Consider the following 23,565-nt stretch of genomic DNA (forward strand, 5'->3'; position numbering starts at 1 on the left):
TAGTTCAATAAATTTTTAATAAATCAAAAACTAGACTTAGCATTGGAACAACCATTAATATTTCCAGTTTTATATATATATATTAGGGTTGTAACGGTATGAATTTTTCACGGTATGATAATCGTCTAAAACAATACCACGGTTTGACGGTTTCGCGGTATACGGTATGTTACAAATGTTACAAAATAATAGAACAGTGAAGCAAATTTGACTTTTTCCAAATAATATATTTTTAGTTACTATAAACAACACCACTTACAATGAACAAATAAAAATAAGAAAATAATAAATAATGTGTCAAAGTCCAAATAAAGTCCAAATAAACATGGTGCAAATCCTCAGTAAAAAATAGATATAAATATTTACTATACTATAAATAGTTACATAACGAAACTAGATTCAATATGGAACATCCCTAGGTTTTATGTGCCAGCATGGATATGGTTGTCTGTGGATATGGATTTGGATATGGTTGTCTGCAATGCAGACAAACAGCTGCATCTTCATTTGCGTCTTTTGAAAACAGCAAGAGCAGCAGTTCGTCTTTGCTGTGTCACTGTTTTGTCATGTTTCTGTGCTGCTGTGCATGCAAAAGTACTTAGTATGAGAATTATTTCATGCAAAACTTTTTTTTTGCGTTTTATTTAGCCGCGCATAAATGTATGCCTATCTCTCATTCCGTGTTGTTCAAAAAGCTTGGTCCACAAACAAAAGCGAAACCTATGCTTATTGGTTGTGATATAGCGAGTTTGAACCAATCTGGGCATGGAGGAGGGACAATGCATCAATGTATCATGTCTGATTTGTCCGGAGACACAGTGACGAGCGTTTCTTTGTCAAATCAGCGTTGTCAAATGTTGATGACGTAACCGCACTGATTCCGGAGCCTCTGAAAGTCCGTGAATGTTATGTACAGCACTGGAAAGCTGAGATTCTCTTCTTTATGCCAATCTTTGAATTGTATGAATCGGATCAGCGGATCAAAAGTTATTAAACATTTAAGAGCAATACTTATTTTTAGCCGCGGGCGGCTGTCTCGGTCTTTAAGGGTTAAAACCGTTGATATGCAATTGTTCATGGTATGATAATCGTACACGTTCAAATCGTGGTAAACCGTCATACCGGTATATTGTTACAACCCTAATATATATATATATATATATATATATATATATATATATATATATATATATATATAAATAAAAATAAAATTGGAAATATTAATGGTTGTTCCAATGCTAAGTCTAGTTTTTTAATTTTTGATTTATTTCAAATTTATTGAACTAGCAAAACATGGCTTCATAGGCGGAATACATAGAGTAATAATGCTGAACTTTCAAGGAACACTTTATTTTTTTAAATTATGTTAGAAATTATGAAAAAAAATAGGCTAATTTTACAACTTTGCTAGAGTTTAGTTGGGTCTTACCATTTTTTCATCCATTCAGCCAATCTCCGGGTCTGGGAGGGAGCACTTTTAGCTTAGCTTAGCATAGATCATTGAATATGATTAGACCATTAGCTTCTCACTCAAAAACGACCAAAGAGTTTCAATAATTTTCAGATTTAAAGCTTGACTCTTCTGTAGCTTCATTGTCTATTAAGGTACTAATTTCTAGGCTGATATGTCTAGGAACTATACTCTCATTCCAGTGTAATAATCAAGAAAGTCTGCTGCTCCTGCTGCAGCCATGATATGGCCGCACAGTTCCTTGATTATTACACCATACAGAAGAATCAAGTTTTAAATAGGACAATTATTGAAACTTTGTAATCACTTTTTAGCAAGATGCTAATAGTTTAATGTGATCTAATATTATATGGTAAGCTAAAAGTCCACCCGCTAGACCCAGATATCAGCAAAATGAATTCAAAAATGGTAAAACTCAACTGTTTAACTCTAGGGGAGTTGGAATATGCCATGTGATGCTATTATGGCAATATGGACTCTCTGTGTCTTGCTGGATTCATGCCATGTTGAATTAAAACAAGTCTGAATGTAAAAACTTAACAGGGTACTAAAAAAAAAGTTTATCAAGTAAACTGTATAAAGTAAAAAAAATAAAGAATCTGTAAAAAGAAAACTGACCTGTTGTGTTTCAGGACAAGTTTGACTTTACCATAGCTCACTGTACACAACTATAGGAGGAGAAACAGAGAGAGAGATACATTTGTAACATTTTAAATTTGTCATGCAAATAAAGCAAGTTTGAATTTAATTTAATTGAAAGACAGTGTGTGAATTTATTTTATTATTAATAATATATTTTTTAAAAACTATTCATTCATTATCTTTTAAAAAAACATATTAGTCTTTTTTCTTTTTCTTTATCTATTTTTGTATTCATCAACTTTGTAATTGTGTGGGTTTGTGTGTGTGTGTGTGTGTATATGTGTATTACATAATCACTTTACTATTTTATTCATTGTATATAATGTGCAATTATATACAATTATATACTTTAGCAATACTTAACGAGTCATGCCAATAAAACTCTTTTAAATCTAATTGAATTGAATATTAGTTATGTGATTTAAAAAAAATTGTTTAACATTTGAAACATTAATGGCTGCGCAAACACACACACACCTTGATAAACTGCACTATGCCATCCGGCACAGAGGTCTTGCTGAGTTTCTGCAGGTACTCAATGATGTCAGAGGTCTGCAGGCCGACGCTCACAGCGGCGTACAGAGAATACGCTGTCAGTTTGTACTCATGCGCATGTGTGGGTCGACACACCGGCTCTGAAATGGCCACCAAAAAGTCCTGAGCGTATTTATAAACTGGAGAGAAGGCTTCGAGGAAAATGTGACCATCAGGAGCCTGCAAGAGTGAAACAGATGATGAGACAGGAACGCTCTGAATGGCTTCTGTTGAAACTGCTTCATCAGTCCAGAAGATTCAGTCTTACCACCCATAGAGGTCGGGAAGAGTGGTCATTCTTGAGGAGCATCTGAAGCCTGTAGTCTTTGGCTCCATACTCGTCCAGTTTAGTGCTGGATTCATCCACCTGTTTCCCAGCAGCTGCGGGAACAGCCTCCTGAGACTCTCCACCAATCACCTCTTCATCCTCCTCTTCGTCTTCATAATAGCGTTTCTTGGACTTCTTGTCTGAAGTGAACAAACAACTCGAGTCTTTAGAACAGCTAGAAGAATACTGATGAAAATAGTATGAATCAGCATGTTGTTAGCATGCTTCTAATGTGAATCAGCTTGTTGTTAGCATGTTTCTGGTATGAATTAGCAATTCCAACAACTGTCATCCAGTTAGGTAAAATATGGTTCTCCTACCATGGTAATAACTGTAATAGATCATTAAGGACGTTGCATCAAAAAACATATGCAATTGGATATTGGAGCGTTTTGTGAGTGATGTAAATTGGTAAAACACTTTTAAAATTGAAATCCTTCATGGAGTAGATACAGCTAAAGTGTATCTAAATTTTAAAAAGATATAGATGTAAGATGTAGCTTTTGCATGCAGAAGCAGTGACTGCTGATCAGTTATTTTTATACTGTGTCTTTTTTGATACATCGTATTTGATTTCATTGTTGACAATAATGATGAAAATGTTACTTTACAGTGGAAAGGTCACACATTTTTTTATTTAAAAAAAAATAATAATAATAATTGCCAAGTTTTATATTCATTAATGTACATTTTCAGAGGAAAAATACATGCTTTATACAATTTAAAAATTGTTAAATACTATATTGAGTCCATATTGCCAAGAAATGTATTCCTATAAGATTGTGCATCACTGCTATCTATCATCTGAAATCATTTTGTATATTGTTATTTTGTTTTTGAATGTGCTATCATCATTTTAATAATCATAAAAAAATAAATGACAACCGAAAACATTCACACCAACTACCATTTTTGGCATGCATTTAGCCATTTTCAAAGATTGAACATTTAAAAAAGAAAAGTAAAAAAATTGTATATTTTTAGTACAATTGTTGTTGCCTAAATGTTCCTTTTGTGATTTCTAAAATCATTGATGGATCCTGGTAGTTTAAGTGTCTGTAGTAAAAGTTAATAGTACTTAAAAACAACATCTGGATCAACAACAAGTGAACAAGTACACTTTAACATAGTCTTAAAATCACATTTTAGTTGTGGGACCCAACGAACCCAAACAAACTGCAAGTTAAGGGAAAAACATGAAAATATGCAAACACAAACAAATTGACAAAACATTGTCAAATTTTATTATTATTATTATTATTGATGCGACATTTGCAGTAAAAACTTAAAACCAAAAATTCAGAAAAAGTCTATGTTAATATTACATTGAAACATCTGTTTATATTCTCCAGAACATGTATTCTGGTTTTAAGAGTGATAAAATCAACTAAATATCAGTCTGTAAATGTGTTTTGTACTTTAAATGAGGAAAATAAACATGCGTTATGGATGTGACCCAAAAAAAGTCAGCGAGTTTGCAGTAAACAACATGCTTTGTAGAAATTCTGTGAATTATACTGCACAACCCCTAAGCATAATGCTAATCAACAGAATAAGAGTTGGCTCATTATAGAATAAACATGATTTAATTGAATTTTATTTTATATTTTTGCATTTATGAGAGAAAAGTGTTGATATGGATGAGACTGATGTAAAAATGCCACTTGTGTGACTATTTGGATCAAATATGGACATTTTGGAGTACTTTTAAACTGTAAAATACTTGCTGAAACAAAAAAACGTAGAAACATTTTCAGGATTTTTGTGAAAACCTAATTTTCTTCTTGGTAAGGTTGACATTTGCATGGAATTGCTCTATTTTTTCATAATTACTTCTAACACCTTTGAAATAAAATACATAGAAATTAAAAAAAAAGGAAATGACAAGGATTTTCAGTAAACATTACTGTAATTTATATTGAAACTTGTATACTACATATGCATTCGTTTTGTTACATATTATTATTATTACCAACCAATATAGGGAACTTTTTTTGTAAATATATTAACATTAAAAAGTTTCTTAACATAACACATTCAGTGTTTAAAATATTAATCAAGTCATTTGCAATTTTTATTTAGTTAGTCAGCACAAGACAGCTTACATTTCACTTTAGAACATTATTAAAAGATGACTAATGACATCAACGACAAAATATGATGATAATAATCGCATATGGATTTATAAATGTCCTTTAAAGTAGATTTATTTCTATCATTTTAAGTGTACTGGTTTAAAATGTGTCAAGAAAGTGTTCACTCTTAACTCAGTCTACTTTTAAGTGGCCTTTTATTACATTTTATACGTTTATTGTTATTCAATAATTGAGGGTTTTAGGTACAATAAAACTGTTATATATGTCTAAAGTTAAGCTCAAGTGTAACGTAGAACAGAATTAAAAACTCCTGATTTTATCTGTTCAGAAGTGTATTTTTGGTTTATTTGATATTTGAATAGAAATAATCTAACTGCTAACTTTTATCATACCTCTACATTACCAGGTAAACATGACAGATGTATCTTGAACTGGTTCTTAAACTGTACTTGTTTATTTTTCAAAAGAAACGTATCGTCTTCTTACCTCTGTCACTTTTATCTTTCCTCCCCATGGCTTTAGCTTTAGTAATAACTCTGCTATTGTGAATTCAGTGATGATTTAACACATGTTTAATAAGAAAGCAGCACGAGAATCACATCAGACGACACTGCTGGAGCGGCCATGTCCAGCACGCTCTTATTCTACGAACAAAATTGTGGAGAAATGTAAACCATCCCGAACACACACCGCCATCTTCCGGCTGGAAGCGTAAGTACACCAACCGCCATATGACCAACCGCTGACGGAGGTAAGTTAGAATAAATCAATATTATTTATTTTGTTATGACAAAATATAACGACTAACATTATATAGAAACTGTGAGGTCATTGATTTCAAAACATTTTATCCCTTTACAAAAATTAGTTATGGTTTTGTAACCTTTCTTTGGTAGATTGTTCACTATTTGTATTTAGTTTTATTACAAACATCATGGTTAAATTGTGGTCAGTAAACGCACTCTGTAAAAAAGCTGGGTTCTGCAGAACTGTCAATAATTAATCATAAAACAATTAAGTTGTCCCGAAAAAACTCCAGAATTGCATTGATTTAGCTAATTTTCAATAAATAGATTGAATAAGCAGCAGAAAATAGTGTGTGTGTGTATAACAAACCCATGTTTACTTTGTGATTAGCCTGGATTTACAACCATATTTACATTTTATTTTACATAAAACCATGGTTAATTTTTGTTAGAAGTACGCAAAAGCATATCAAAATGCATTAATTAAAATATATTAACTAAGACTTCTCAGTTAATCAATCTTGCACAACTAAACAGCAATTTAACAAATGCATCATTTAATATTGGTTTAAGAAAAGGCAACAGAGTAAAAATGGACACATGTTTTCAGACACTGTATTGAGATTCACAGGATTTATATCAAACAAACAAAAATATAACACCATTTGTCTGACTCATGAGCAGAACACATTAAATTACATGTAAATTACTGTTCAACCATTTTTTTGTGTAAACTGTTGCACTGAACTGAATTTAAAAACCAAGAACCATTTGAGACTATATTTTTGAAATACAAGCAATTTATACAAGAATTGTTCGATTAAGCAATGTGAGAGGAAGAATATGATGAACATCCACATGATTTACAAAGAAATGTGTCTCTTGTAAGCCTGTGAGGTCTTGTTTGTTTGGAGATGCAACACTTTGTAGGTTATAAAGCAGAGTTGTTGTTGTTTTTGTTTCTGAGGTGATCCTAAAATGGCCACCCTGAGGGCTTTATGCTCCTGCGTCTGAGACACAAGCGGCGTATCTGTATGTGTAGAGTTTGTTATCTGCTCCTCCACTCAATATCAACTAGAGAAAAGAGAAGGATTTAAAGATTAATCACAATTATACAACAACAACATTAAATGGTTTAATGATTAGATGTCAATTTACGATTGTAGATCTTTCATTTTAGGTGTTCTCTCAGGAGCATGTTAATTGGACTGCTAATTTAAATAATGTTTAAACAGTTTTAAGAGGATTGTTCTCCCAAAAATCTAAATTCAGTTTTCATTTAGTCATCTGGTGTTGTTCTAATATCCTATTTATTAATTTGTTTGTTTTTCAGTCGTCAAGATTTTAAAAGTTAAATTTAGGCTTTTTAGGGTGTGAATTTAAAAAAGTAATACATTAAAGCTGTGTAATATTGTCAAACATATCTCAATATTTTCAAAAGATGATAATTTAATATTTTGATGAGTTTGTTGATATTCCTCTTATTAATATTGCGTGTGGTGGTCAGTTTACAGCTGAAACATTTCGTTTCTGATTAAGGGCTGGGTTTTCACTTTAAACCAAATGTCAAATTCCCACAGTTGTCCCTGGCTTTCACCGACTAAAAAAGCAGAATTTCCATGACATCTAATGACAGGCTGCTGTTGCACTTATACATTAATAATAAAGTATTAAAATAATAGGAACATTAGCTAAATATTGTCCATGATTTTAATAGCTACATGGGAACAACAATGGATAATTTACAGTGCATGTGGAAAGTATTCATAGCGCTTCACTTTTTCACTTTTTTTGTTTTGTTACAGCCTTATTCTAAAATGGATTAAATTCATTTATTTCCTTAAAATTCTACACACAATACCCCACAATGACAATGTGAAAAAAGATTTCTTAAAATTGTTGCAATTTTTTTCTAAATAAAAAAGCTGAAATATCACTTGTACATCAGTATTCACCGCCTTTACTCAATACTTTGTTGATGCACCTTTGGCAGCAATTACAGCCTCAAGTCTTTTTGAATATGATGCCACAAGCTTGGCACACCTGTCTTTGGAAATTTTTGCCCATTTCTCTTGGCAATTCCTCTCAAGCTCTATCAGGTTGGATGGGAAGCGGGGGTGTACAGCCATTTTCAGATCTCTCCAGAAATGCTCAATAGGATTTGGATCTGGGTTCTGGCTGGGTCACTCAAGGACATTCACTGAGTTGTTGTGAAGCCACTACATATATATTCTGGTGGTGTGCTTTGGGTTATTGTCCTGCTGAAAGATGAACCGTCACCCCAGTCTGAGGTCAAGAGCACTCTGAAACAGGTTTTCAGATGCATTATGGCAAATTCCAGGCAAACTTCTGTCTAGGCACTCTACCATACAGGCCTGATTAGTGGATTGCTGCACAGATGGTTGTCCTTCTGTAAGATTCTCCTCTCTCATCAGAAGAATGCTGGAGTTTAGACAGAGTTACAATCAGGTTATTGATCATCCTCCCTGACTAAGGCCCTTCTCCCCTGATGACTCAGCTTAGATGGCCGGCCAGATCTAGGAAGAGTCCTGGTGGTTCCAAACATCTTCCACTTACGGATGATGGAGGCCAATGTGCTCACTGGAACTTTCAGAGCAGCAGAATTTTTTTGTAAGCTTCCCCAGCCTTGTGCCTCAAGACAGCCCTGTCTTGGGAACTGTCCAGACAATTCCTTTGTCTTCATGCTTGGTTTGTGCTTTGACATGCACTGTCAACCCTGGGACCTTATATAGACAGGTGTATGCCTTTTCAAATCATGTCCAATCAACTGAATTTACCACAGGTGAACTCCAATTAAGCTGCTGAAACATCTTAAGAATGATCAGTGGAAACAGAATGTACCTAAGCTCAATTTAGAGCTTCACAGCAAAGGCTAACAATACTTATGTACATGCGATTTTTCAGCTCTTTTATTCTTAATAAATTTGCAACAATATCAAAAATATGTTTTCACATTGTCATTATGGAGTATTGTGTGTTTAATTTTGAGGAAATAAATGAATTTAATACTTTACATTTAACCAAAGCTCCTTAAAAAAAAACAAGCAGCAGATGGACTCAATTTTTTAAATAATACAACAGGAGAAACGAAAAACAATGGCTATGAAGGAAGTCAGTGTCGAAGGCTCATAGCCGAAACATTTGTTTTTCTTTACTACTGTTGTATTATTTAATACATTATTGACATCGGACCATCTTTGCTACTTGTCATTTATGGAACAAACTTTTTAAAATCCTAGGATATTCCAGAAATTCCATAACCTGTTGGAACCCTGTAAGGGGCACAATCTTAAATATCCTCAATTAATTTATGTGGCTTTTTTTTTACCTATATAAGGGTCTTTTTATATACTTAAAAAGGTTGTACATACATTACGCACATTGTAAAGTTGACGCTTAGTTAAATAAGGATAACAGTATTTGGCTGTTACTAATGAAAAAACAAAACAATTATCAACAAAATCTATCTTTGAAGTTAGAGGTGACCGAAGCATCATTATTAGGGCATTATTAAAATAATATAATATATATAAAATGTAATTTTATTAACGAGCAAATTGCATAATTAGAACTAAGGAGTGTTAGAAGTCAAAATAAGCCTTAAAATAAACATTTAATATTTTTAAGAATATGCAGCAACTCAATATTCAAAAAAGCGCTCTTCACACAGGCGAGGACGTTACGGAAATTTTCCGGAAAAGAGCATTCACACATCCATTCCAAAATGCCGGTAAATTCTGACATAATTCACCACAAATGAGCTTTAAACGGCTGCGCTTGTATTTGTAAACATTTGACTAAATTACAAACTCTGTGGATGATCAATATTGTGAACATCTTTCGCAGGATCACTTTCGCATGTCGAGATGTTCATAATATGTGCGTGTGCAGGCGCTCACAGGCTGTTTCATGGGCACACGCAAAGCTTGAAGGTAAACAAACAACGGCTTATCATAAGCATCTCATCGATGATTATTTAAACAGTTGGCATTAAGAAGAACATATAAACGGGATCTGACTAACTTCTAGCAGCTAAATGTGTCTGGAAAAATATTCAAAGGCTTTTTTTCTCACAAACCGCGCGGACGTAAATGCGTCTGACTGTTGTGATTGGCTAAAGCAGACGTCTCACGTCAACACGTGCACGCGCTTATTACGGCAATCTTCCTTCTGCATTCACACAGCGCAGCATTCCGGCAAATTGCCAGTAATGTTACAACTTCTCTTTCCGGAAAATAGCCAGAACGAATTTACCGGTATTTTCAAAAAGGACCTGTTCACACTTTTCCGGAAAAGTCTGTATGTGTGAAAGGGGCTTCAGTTTCTTGAAATCCCATGAAAACAAAATCAAGATTAGCACACCTGTCCTTAAAAATGATCACAAATATATTAAGCATTATGATTTCACAGATACAGAAAACAGATACAGAAAAAGAGAATGTATTGTCATACCCCATTCTCTGTCCAGTCAGCGCACAGTACTTTGTCTTCATGAGCAGCAAGATCATACAGAGGTGCTTTACAGCTGTGAAGAAGAAGAAACCAGCACTGTTAGGAACAGACAGACACGCGGAAAAAGAGAGGGATTTAGAGTATAACATACAGTTAAAGCCAAAACTAATAGCCCCCCAGTGAATTCTTTTTTAAATATTTCCCAAATGATGTTTAACAGAGCAAGGAATGTTTCACAGTATTTTCTATAATATTTTTTCTTCTGGAGAAAGTCTGATTTGTTTTATTTCGGCTAGAATAAAAGCAGCTTTTCATTTTTCAAATACCATTTTAAGGTCAATATTGTTAGCCCCTTTAAGCTAGTTTTTTTTTTAGAACAAACCATCGTTTTACAATAACTTGGCTGATTACCCTAACCTGCCTAGTTAACCTAATTAACCTAGTCAAGCCTTTAAATGTCACTTTAAGCTGTATAGAAATGTCTTGAAAAATATCCATTCAAATATTATTTACTGTCATCATGGCAAAGACAAAATAATTAGAGGGGGTTGTTTGACAAAGTGGCGTGTGACGTGTCTGAAAGGAATCCAGGGCTGAGAAGGGTGCGCGATTTATTTGAGGACCAGGAGGGAGACGCACGATTTCCGGGAGATTATCAATTATGAGTCGCGCAAATGCAGAGACTCCCAGAACTTCCGGGAGACTTGGTATGTCTGAATATCACATTTAACAACTATAGTGAGACGTGATCCAGCGGTACTTCCCTGATAAACTTTCCGATGTGCACTGCTCTCTCGAGCTCAGAGGAGCGCATGTCAGTGTGTGTGGTTGTGTGTGTGTGTGTGTGTGTGTGTGGCTGTGTCTGTGTGTGGTCACGTGATGTGCGTTTTCAGGAGACGGAGAGATGTTCAGAAATGCTAGGTAAAACACGCTGTGGATGTGGATCATTTTCGTTCTTAAATGCCATTTTAACACTAAGACGTATTAGTGTAAACGGGGCCCGAGTGTGTATTTTTCACGAGCGGGTTTGCGACGGGGGCATGGTGGAGGATCGGCGATGCCGGCTCAGCATCATGTTGTCAATTGACCATGGGTAGGGCCAGATGGAATCTGCGGACGTTTTTTGCTATTTCTGCAGAGAATTTTGGTAAAAATCTGCGGATTTCTGTGGAATTATTTTGGGAGTATCCAGCGGAGTATAACTTACACTTTAATATATTAAATAAAAGTAATAAATTACTGAATAAAAACTGAATAAATTCCGATTTACACATTTACTCAAGTAAATAAACAGAATTTATAATGGGCTAAAAAACTGCAGAAATTGCAGAATTCTGCGGAAAATCTGCGGAATTCTGCGCGCGCAGATTCTGTGGCGGCCTAACCATCGGCGATGGACGATGGCATCGCCTATCGGCCCAGCCCTAGTTGGTTGTACAAGTTACATTTTACCACCTCAGAATTGTGTCAAATGGCAACAACTGCAGTGGAGATCAAAAAAGAACAATTCAAGAGCTCAGATGCTAAGACCCCTGTTATTAAGCAGTTTTTTTTTTTTTAAACACCATTTTAAGATCAATATTATTAGCCCCCTACATATATATTTTTATTCGATTCTCAACAGAACAAATACATAAATTGTGTACAAATTATACAATGACTCTGCTAATTAACCTAACTACCTTAATTAACATAGTTAAGCCTTTAAATTGCCCTTTTTTCCTTTTGCTCTTGCTAGTATCTTGAAAAATATCTAGTAAAATATTATTTACTGTCATCATGGCAAAGATAAAATAAATCAGTAATTAGAATTGAGTAATTAAAACTATTATGTTTAAAAATGTGTTGAAACTATCTGCTCTCCGTTAAACTGAAATTGGGTAAAAAAATAAACAAGGGGGCGAATAATTCAGGGGGTTTAATGATTCTGACTTCAACTGTATCTGTGATTCATTCACCTCCTGGTGTCCCACAGTTTCACCACATTATCTAGAGATCCCGACACCAGCTGATGTTCATGAGACGGAGCCCATCTGACTGCTGTCACCCAGCCATTGTGAGACGTCAGTGAGAGGAGAACTAGAGAGCCGTCTGAAAGAAAAGAGAGAGCTGAGCGATGGTAATAGCTGTTAGTTTGAGAGGAAATCATTATGTGGCATCTTTGGTACCTTTAGATCTGGGGTCCCACAGACGCACATGTCTGTCAGTGCTGCCCGATGCCAGACGACGACACAGTGGAGAGTAGGAGATACAGTTGAAGACCTTACTGCCCGACTGCAATCAACAACATCAGTCTATCAATCCAGCAGCCTTCATGTGTACGTTTCCCATTTATTCAAACCATTTCTTAGTATTGCAGAAAACTATCATTGTTATTTTTAAGAAGTCTTATTACTAAATATTATGAATATAATTTAGTTATATATATTTTTAAGTAATATTTTTTTCCAATTATCCATAATTACATTGTAACAAAACAGAATATTACATTTGAAGTCAGAATTATTCGCCCCCCTGTTTAATTTTTCCCCAATATCTGTTTAACAGAGAGCAGATTTTTTTTTCAACACATTTCTAATCATAATAGTTTTAATAACTCATTTCTAATAACTGATTTATTTTATCTTTGTCATGATGACAGTAAATAATATTTGACTAGATATTTATCAAGACACTTCTATACAGCTTAAAGTGACATTTAAAGGCTTAACCAGGTAAATTAGGTTAACTAGGCAGGTTAGAGTAATTAGGCAAGTTATTATATAATGATGGTTTGTTCTGTAGACTATCGAAAAAATTTTAGCCTAAAGGGGCTAATAATTTTGACCTTAAAATGGTTTTTAAAAAATTTAAAACTGCTTTTATTCTAGCCAATAATAAAACAAATAAGACTTTCCCAAGAAGTAATAATATTTTCAGACATACTGTGAAAATTTCCTTGCTCCTGTTAAACATCATTTGGGAAATATTTAAAAAAGAAAAAACAAAATCAAAGGGGGCTAATAATGTAGACTTCAATTGTATGTCCAAATGCTTTTGATATTATCATTTAAAAATAATATGTATAAACCTCATTTTTTGAAAACTCTTATGAGTAACAATTACTAATTATTTCTTAATAGTGCTGTGCAAAGTTCATTATGATTAAAAACATCCAAAATAAGTTTGTTTAGACATAATTTAAGTGTGTGTGTATATGTATATGTATATGTATATATATATATATATATATATATATATATATATATATATATATATAAAAATATATTTATATATATGTATGTATGTATGTATGTATGTATATGTATATATATATATATATATATATATATATATATATATATATATATATATATATATATATATATATATAAAACACGCATGCATATATTTGAGAAAATGTTTATTTATATTTTAGATATAAAATATGATATAAAAAACAAGAAATACAAGATAAAAAATATGTACACAAATTAAATTATATATCAATTGAAATAACTACGTAACAAAATTTGTTTTGATTAGTTTTGTTTTATGTACCTGTGTGTATATCACATAATCACACAGAATTTAATTAAAACACCATATTTTGTAAAAATTATATATATTTATATTTCAAAATTGGGATAAGTACAGGTTTTTAAAATTATATTTACCTATAACATCAATAATAATAAGTAATATAGTTTCTTTTTATAATATAATAAAAATGATATTGGACAAAATAAAAAGTTCTATTAATTGTAGTTTTATAGCAGTTGTAGACAGGGTTTTAACTAAATAACTGTCTTCACTTACTAATGTACTCTTCTGCCCACCGGTCTCTGCATCCCAAAGACGAATAGTGTGATCCCATGATGCACTGCACAGCTCATCTGCATCCATCCAGAGCACAGAAGACACTGCCTCATTGTGGCCAGACAGAGTCATGAGCGGAGTCTGGAGAGGAAGAAAAAGAGTCGAAAACTGGAAAGCACTAAAATGTGCACCTTCAGTACAATGTAAGTTGCAGTGGATAAAACGATTGCAAATAGATTCTGGGTGTCACGGTGGCTAAGTGGTTAGCACTGTCTCCTCCCAGCAAGAAGGTCGCTGGTTCGAGTCCTGGCTGAGCCAGTTGGCATTTCTGTGAAAAATTTGTGTGGGCTTCGTCCTACGGTTTCCCCCACAGTCCAAAGACATGCGCTATAGGTGAATTGGGTTAATTAAATTGGCCATAGTGTGTATGTGTGTGTGTGTGTGTGTGTGTGTGTGTGTGTGTGGTAGTGAATAAGGATGTATGGGTGTTTCTCAGTACTGGGTTGCGGCTGGAAGGGCATCTACTGCATAAAACATATGCTGGAATGGCAATATGGTTGGCGGTTCATTCCACTGCGGTGAGCACTGATGAATAAGGGACTAGGCTAAAGGAAAATTAATAAATGAATAGATTCTCACCCGTGTGAGCCCCATCTGCTCAGTTTTCTGTTTTTTGCGTGGTCTGTTGGGTTCTTCAATCTCATCCTCTTCTTCTGTTGGCACTGAGGAGGACAAAAACAACAATGCAAACCAGATTTAATATACATTCTTTAAAATCCGTTCACTATTTTCCTTTTTAACATGAACATTCTTGTTTTTAAATTACATTTCTGATAGAAGAAAGGTTTAACAGAACCTTAAAACCTACCTGCAGACCATATCTTAAGCATTTTGTCCCATGAGCCGCTGCAAAACTGTAGAGCAAAAAACATGAAACATATTAATGGAAAATCAAGCGCATTATTTTTATCATTAATCCTAATACATATTTTTTATTAAATGTCTGCTTTTAAAAGAAGGGTCTGTTGCTCACCAAAATTACATTTATTTGATCTGAAATACAGCAAAACCATAAAATTGTGAACTTTTTTTTTTTTTTTACAATTTAAAGAGACAGTTCACCTAAAAATGATCATTCTGTCATCTTTTATTTATCCTCCACTTGTTCCAAACCTGTTTTAGTTTCCTCCCTCTCTTCAAAACAAAGGAAGATATTGTGAAAAATGTTGGAGGAAAATGGGTAATGGCTGCTTTTTCCAACATTCTTCAACAGATCTTGTTTTGTGTTCAACAGAAAAATGAAATCCATATATGTTTAGAACCACTTGGGTGTGAAAAAATGGTGAGGATATGTTTGAGTGAACTGTCTCCTTAAGAAACCAGAAATAAGAAGCATTGCTTATAACTATCAACTGTAAAAACAGTTGTGATGATTTATATTTTCAGGTAAACTGTTCACATTTGTTTTCAGGATGAATGATCACAAAGTGTCTTTATTATTAGTTGTGTTCAATTTAATGTATGCTTTCTCAAATCAAACATCTAAAAAATGTAGTAACCATAAAGACTTTAAGAAATTAAAAAAGCACAAACCTTTGTCCTAGTGGGGTCAACAGCAATGGTGTCGACGCTTCCTGCATGTCCTCGACAGCAGTGTCTGGCCTTCACTTTGTTTCGTTCAGAATTCCACTCCCATAACATGACAGTTTGATCCAGAGACGCCGTCAGGAGCACAGAGTTCAAACCATCTGAAAACCACACATCCATCAAACCATCAGGTGGATTCAGAAAGATCATGACCGTTAGTTCTCTCAGGGTCTGTTTATCATAAAGTTATGTATCTTAACCTTCCTGTCGTGTTCGGGTCAAATCTGACCGATTTACAACTTAAATCACTCAAAAAATATTGTGTTTTACATCTGATCACCTCAAGGCCTAATGATATCCTTCACACTGTGCATTTGAACATATAAAAGTGATGATCATGTCTTTCATTGAATTTTGAGTGTTTTAATCAACCTTGTTACACCTGTGGTGTTCCCGATCAAAAGTGACCGCCATAGGAAATGAATAGGCATCCAGGCTATGTTCATTCATCAGGCAGAAAACATCCCCACACACACTACCCCAACTTACTCACCCACTCCCTTACTCACTCGCTATTATCACGCTCTAAACTGACCAAAGTATAACGAGTGCTAGTTCTGTGTCCATGCTCACCGTATATACCCTCAGTCACTATTCCCTATATTAGTACACTTGAAGGACTGAAAATTCGATCACTCAGAACACAGGAAAGGATAGAATTTTGTTTGTGCTTTCCTGGTTGATAAATCATTCAGATGGATTAAAATTTCAATTTCTTTGGTCAGACTCTGTGATAGTTATTTTAGTGAGCTGTCTATTAGTAATGAAACAAAAGTATTTTGATTTTTGTCATCTATTGTTCCTTTTGTACTATATTTTCTGCTCCTATTTTTATTTTAATTGCAATTATTTTATGTCTAATTGTGTAAATTCTTGTTAAACACTCCTTTGATACATTGTTCACAGCTAAAGAATGTTGAATAAAAATTTAGTGGAGAAAAATGTTTTTTGTGCTAATATAAGAGAAGTTAAAACAGGCTGGGAATACAAGAAGTAAGGGGCAGGATGTGAACACGACAGGAGGGTTTAACATCTTAAAGTTTTTTGCGTGTGTGTTGGATGTTCAATAATCCCTGTGGCAAAACATGCATTATAAAAGCTATTTCCTTGTTATTAGTATTTTGTATATTTAGGTTCATGCTTAAAAACAACAGTGTGAACTCTAAGTTAACCATGACTAAACGTAAGGTTTTACTTATGATCCATAACAACTTAATTAAGAGCCAAAAAAAATGGGTAAAAACCCCTTTAAACATTCACACTCAAATTCATACATAATAGGAATGCACCAAATTTTTGGTCGGCATAAAGTATCAGCTGAAAATTGCGATCTAGGCGTTTGGCTGAAAGAGAAAATATGAAAAAAAGGCTATGCTTGTTCAGTGAACTGAATTTGCTCTACCTCCAGAGAGACACTGCGCACAGTGTGAAGGTGGCTTTCACACCAGACACGGAAAGCACTGCGCTATGAAACCCATTCATATTAATAGCTTCCACTGCACAAGGGTGGTTGACCAAAGCACAAGAGCAGCAGAGTTCACCTTAAACTAGATTGTACACGTGCTACTGTAAAAGTTAAAAATAGCTCAACATTTACCTTTTGGATATTCTGTGTACAGTCTATATAGTGCACTTATTCCTGCTGCATGCAAAAGAGCTACTATGCTTTCATGGCAAAACTCATTCACTGTCATTAAAATTTTACTGTTGATAAAATGTTTATTTCATTAGCTTGCGTTTTTAAAATGAACATAATTCAAGTAACTGACTAAGAATTTAAATGTCTTACAATATGAATTTATATTATTTAATAAAATAAAAAAATAATAATTACAAAGCATTTTTCATTTTGGTTTTTGTTGTGCATCTAGAATATTCGGTTTTAGGCCAGAATTTTCATCCCAATTGTGTAAATATAAGCAACTCATACTGGTTAATGATCAATATCATTGAAATACTGGTTAATATAATCCAGATTCTGACCTCTCTTCACCCAAGCCACATCTTTCACAACATCAGCATGTCCAGCCACAGTCATCACAGCCTTCCCCTCCATAGACCAAATCCGAGCCGTCTTATCATAAGAGCCTGTCAGGATCCTGGGGAATATTTTTTTTTTAAAATCAGCCGAGCAAATAGATATTTTTATTTTAGTTAGGAATGATTAGAAGCGCACCATTCAGAATCTGCCTCCACAGAGCTGATCCAGTCATCGTGCATGATACATTCCTCAGGCTGAGGGGCCGTGAACTTCTCCACATACTCGATTTCCACCACCTCTTCCTGTAAACACCAACATACGACAGAAAAATATGTACAAATATTCCAAATACAGTAGATTACTGCATGCTCATCAACAGGGCTGCATTATACTGGAATAAAATACATTTTGAAAGATTTATTACACTACGAAAATTTCACCAGATGACTTTAAAAGCTCTATTCGTCGTTATTTTATAATGGATGTGGTCATTTTGCAGGAGATCATATCTGCATAAAATAAAACAAACTAAATAAAAAGTGTAGATCAATACCTCAAAACAAAGTAAAATGTTAAATACACAGTGCTTTATGTCTTCTAGGGACAGTATTCACAGTGTTTTACTAAGAGAGTATTTAAGTAGAGGAATTGAATAATCAGGTAAAATCACAATGTATAAATGAAATGAACAGTGCTTACATTTCCATATTTTCAGCCCTAACTTTTACCACTGGATTAAACAGCTTCAAGGGGCAAAAAAAGGGATTTTAAAAGGGAAAAAGGGAACAAAACTGGGACCAAGCTGAATATTTTCTATAATATCAGATGACCAGTGAATAGACTCTAGGTGGTCCAAAACACATGTGTGCAGGTAAAACTACCCTGCCGTACCGTTGAGATGTTCTCTGTCTCAATGTGTTTGTCCAGCGAAGTGCGAAGAAACTGACCTCGAACCAGGAAATCAAACTCAACATGCTTGTGTCCAGCTGTTAAAAGTCACACAAGAGATTGTAATTACTGATATTGTAAGAAACATCTAAAAAAATATTGCAACTACAAAATTTAGAATCATTAAAGGCACAGTAAACTATCACCACTAGAGGGCGCGTATTCACAACAAACAAAGGCATGTTTTGATGACAGTTTGGCTTGAGTGTGGCATCATAAGAGTTGTCATCTTCATTACATCCTACAGGACTCAGAAATATGCTGAAATCATGTTAATGGTATTAAAAATGTATTATCATGGTAGTCTGAAGCAGATTAAAACCCAGTGACGTAAAGCAGTATTGAATTTCTGAAGCAATTGCTGATGAGAGATCATAGATATTTACATTAGATGTCGCCTACGCTATTGCTGTCTATTGGAAGGAATGCATCAATAGAGCTTCCATTTTAGTACAGGGTAGCGCTCCTTTGAAATGAATGCTGGTCCAAGGTGCAGTGGAGGACTGTGGCCATCTAGATCCAGAGATATTCACACATATACACATTTATCTATGATCAGGAGTTTTCCCGGTGGTCAGTGTGCAAATATTTTTTTAAATGTAGGAAAATTGAAACTTTCTACATCAATGAATAAGTGATCGCATGGCCATTGCAGACAAAGAGTGTGTGTTTGTGTGCACGGTATTATCCTCCCTCCCTGTTAAATTTAATCTAATCCATGTATCGAAACACACACCCTCTCCTTCACTTCTCATTCTAACAAAGGTAGTGATTTGTTTATGAATGAATCTTCATTATGTACAACTTGTTCTCTTAGCTGACAAAAATCCAAGTTTTTAGCAGTGCGGCATCTTGTCATATTTCATTTACATTGTTCATTTACATTTAGGTCACTGGTTCGAGTGACAGCTGAGTCAGTTAGCGTTTCTGTTTGCACGTTCTCCCTGTGTTCGCGTGGGTTTCCTCCGGGTGCTCCAGTTTCCCACACAAGTCCAAAGACATGCTGTACAGGTGAATTTGGTCAGCTACATTGTCCGTAGTGTATGTGTGAGCATGAGTGTGTATGGATGTTTCCCAGTGACGGGTTGTGGCTGTGAGGGCATCCGCTGCGTAAAAACATATGCTGGATAAGTTGGCGGATAATCTGCTGTGGTAACCCTTGATTAATAAAGGGACAAAGCAGGACAGAAAATGAATAAATGTTAGCTTTTTTATTCACCAAAACTAGCACAAGCCTAGAATTTAGTGCAAGTTGGTGCTACTTTGCCTTATGATCAGTGCAGTAAGAGACTGTATTATCATCAATAACATTACTTGTTTAGCACAAAAGTTCATAACATACAAAATCATAAAAAATAAAATCTTACCCAAGGAATGTTCCGCCTTAATGCTTTGTTTGCTCGTTACTACACCCGTACACAGCGCTAAAGTCCAGCATCGTCACATTGGCTTTAGTCTTGACTAGTGCAGTTGAATAACATTTGTGCTGGGAGCACTGTACAAAAATGGTGGCGCTATTGATGCATTCTCAGGGTCCGGATGCGATATCTAGTAGTGTTTTATCAACTGGTGGATCGCTTTTGGGTCGCGGGACCATTTTCAGTGGGTCGTGGAGTGTGTGGTCAAAAAAACAACAAAAGTTTAATTTTTAACTTATTTTGACTTTTATTTTAAAATGCGTGCACGACAACCCTACCGTTTGACGTGAAATTTCATTTTAATATGGCAACAAATGTCAAAGTGCAAGTCAGCCCTGAATATGTAAAGAATGGGATTTGCATGTATTGACGACAAAAAAGACTTAAAGCCTCAGCGTGTCATAAGTAGTGAGGTGCTCTCACAAGAGAGCATGAAACCTTTTAAATTAAGACGACATTTAGACACCAGACAACATGATTTATTAACAGTTCAGTTTAGTTCATAGTAACTGAACCTTTCCTTACCCTAACCACTGTTTACAGTATTTGTCGTTTTTACTTTGCAATATTTCTATAATTTGATACATTTTGTTAAATGACAGCAATAAAATATAGTTCATTTGTAAGTCTTTGTGATTTTCTTATGATTTATCTGTCACTACTTGTGTATGTAAACAAATAAATACAAATTAATTATAATTCCTAAAAATGTATTGTAGTTCCTAAAAAATTGGGTAGCAGCTTAATGACCATGTAAAAATGTGGGTCCCGTGGCCAAACCAGTTGAGAACCCCTAATCTAGTGTATATATCTATGATGATGAGAGATGAGGGCGACGCAGCTTTTTATTATGCCACAGTCCACCACTGTTTTATCCTTATAAAAACATTATATATAATGTTAAAATGCTGCTCTGTGCTGTCTAATAAGACATACAACACTTTAAACTGTCTTTGGTGTTTTAATGAAAAAGCAAAATCAAGTGGAAGGTGTGGGACGTCATTAGCTTGATCATTAGCATGGCCACACAGGACACAGTTCGTTTCACAAGTTAAAACAGAATATTTCCCAGAATTTGAACATTCTTCGAAACATTTGGGATAATGTAAGTGCATAACTCAGCAAAATATATAATACTATATGGCAATTTATAAAACATTTGAATTGTTTTTGGAAACTATAACATTCTGTGCCTTTAAATCACTATTATTTGATTCCACTTATTTTTTTAGAAAACAGTGGATAACACAGGACAATCACGCTGCATCATAACAAATTGACAACACTCGATGAAAATGAATAACTGCTCCAGAATCTGACCGTTCTTGGCTTCCAGCAGTTTGTTGATGACACCGCTGAGATCTGCAACCTCGGAGGAGGCAGGGATGGAGAACGGAACATCATCTACCAGATATCTAGAGAAGAGCATAAAAACACAGCTCATACACTTTACACATCTACTAATCTTATATATCTTAAAAATCTGTTAACACACATAAACGACGAGCAGAGTTTATAAAGAAGTCTTATGAACACTGATTACTGCAGAGCAAATGTCAGCTGGGTATTACTTACGAAGCTACAGCTAAACATCTAAGCTAACTGTTAGCTGTGCTATCGTGGACATTTATACTCACTTTTTGTTTTCGGTGAAGAACCGAGCCTGTAGCTGCGACATTTTGTCTTATTATAAGAAAACCGCTTAGAAAACACGCGATAAATGAATCGGCGAAGTTCAGTGTGTATGGGGATACTTTGCCACCATGTGTTTCCCAATGCGTGCCTGGAGAAGGCATGACAGTCGATTGCAGATGGCAATCGACGATCGACAAATGCGCTGGCAACTGCTTATGTCTGTGTTGAGCTACACGTTTAAACAAGAAGTTTAGTAAAGTTTCTCTGTATTGCGGATTTTTTTTTTGCGTTTAAATAGGTTTCATAAAAATATATATCTTAAAGTAGAACAGCTAAAATATCAACATTAATCTCACGTCTACAGTCTAAAGTTACCAGGGCCGGAGTGGGACTCCTTTTCAGCCCTGGAGTTTCAAGCCTTTGACCGGCCCACTTCACTTCACGACTTACTATATTAAAATAACGTAATTTCCAATTTTATAATGACACTATCACGTCTTTTTCAAGGACACAGCTGCTTTAGAAGTTCAAATATTTTTCATAAATATGAGAACATTAAAGGGTAGCTAAATCTCCATCAGTATTCTTTAAAACATCACAATTTCCTTTCCTGCTATATCTGAATATATATTCTGTGCAAAATTCTTTATAGATATATATACCTTTTTAACGGTGGTCACACAAAAAATAAAAATAAAATATGTACACCTACATAAGTAACCCAAACAGTATTGTATGTTTAACACTAAAAATGAAAAAATTAAAAATTCAATAAAAAGACTCAGATGGGGTTTGAACTTGGGTCAGTCGTAACATAACGTGCCGACCGCTGGACCAGTGTTATGATGCTGTGTAGAAAACTACTTTCTATTGATGACCTAATCTTTTTTCCCCTTTTTAGATTTCTGATCAAGTTATGTCAGATTTAATGTAGTGAATCATCTGATTTTCACTGAGCAGGTGTAATATTCATTCATATTAATATATTAAATTTTTATATTCACTGAGGTGCCGCTGTTTGGAGTAGAATGATAGTTACATAATCATTAACATGCAGGCTGCATTTTGCTCACGGGGCTGTGGGAAAAGCTGCGGCAAAATAAAGAATAAAAAGAGTGAGGCTATGGTCAAATAAGTAAATAAATTTAAAAAAGAGCGACTGCTAAGAGTTCAAGCAGCTAGGGACACCGGCCCTCGTGACCAAAAAATGGACCGGCCCAGCAGGAATTCTCCCGGTCCTCCTGATTAGCCAAACCGGGCCTGAACGTTACACTCTGAAGACATTATAACAGATACATTCAGAAGGCTACTAAGATTTATAAACATACCAAATGCTAATATAACTCAGAATATAAAACGGTTAAATTAAACTAAAATGTAATTTTAACCTTAGAAATATTTTGATTTAATAGAAATATTTCTATTTATAGTCAGTAGATTGTATATATTTCAAATGCAGCCTCATTTTACATCTCGTAAAAAGGGGGATAATAGGTTCCCTTGAACTAAGAAACCTCAGATTTCTCTGACCCAGCTCTGGCCCACACAATCAGCTTTTGCTTGGCCCACATGCCACAGTAAATTACCCAGGTAGTAAAGAATTCTGGCCCAGATTTGGCTTATAGCTGGCACAGCAGACATTCCTCTGGCACAGGCATACAGCATGTGGGCCAAACATGGTCTGCCTTTGGCAGAGGTGGCACCATTTTTAAGGTGGCACACAAGATTTGGGCCAGATTTAAAATGTATAATTGGCCCAGATGTAAAAAATTAATATGTGGGCCACGTACTGTACGCTTGGCCTGTCTTGACCCACATTTAAAATACATTAAAATTATTTTTAAGTAA

At 34.7% G+C, this 23,565-nt stretch overlaps 2 protein-coding genes across 2 annotated transcripts in view; both read right to left on the bottom strand.

Annotated features, from left to right (window-relative positions):
- Positions 1-5,712, bottom strand: part of ercc3 (excision repair cross-complementation group 3) — a 34,805-nt gene extending 29,093 nt beyond the window's left edge. The window contains 4 exon segments of the mRNA NM_201582.1: positions 2,090-2,139; positions 2,591-2,827; positions 2,916-3,115; positions 5,558-5,712. Coding sequence (NP_963876.1) covers positions 2,090-2,139; positions 2,591-2,827; positions 2,916-3,115; positions 5,558-5,585 — 515 coding nt within the window. The 5' untranslated portion in view covers positions 5,586-5,712.
- Positions 5,713-6,357: 645 nt separating this feature from the next.
- On the bottom strand, positions 6,358-21,867 carry wdr12 (WD repeat domain 12). Its single transcript, NM_199557.1, is given in 13 exon segments — positions 6,358-6,891; positions 10,291-10,363; positions 12,249-12,381; positions 12,459-12,564; positions 14,089-14,229; positions 14,728-14,810; positions 14,957-15,002; positions 15,682-15,836; positions 17,719-17,834; positions 17,912-18,018; positions 18,608-18,702; positions 21,403-21,497; positions 21,720-21,867. Coding segments are annotated over 13 exon segments (1,269 nt in total). The 5' UTR covers positions 21,761-21,867; the 3' UTR covers positions 6,358-6,813.
- Positions 21,868-23,565: the final 1,698 nt, after the last annotated feature.

Source organism: Danio rerio, chromosome 6 (assembly GCF_052040795.2).
Source record: "Danio rerio strain M-AB ecotype USA chromosome 6, GRCz13ab, whole genome shotgun sequence".
In the NCBI taxonomy this organism is placed as follows: domain Eukaryota; kingdom Metazoa; phylum Chordata; class Actinopteri; order Cypriniformes; family Danionidae; genus Danio; species Danio rerio.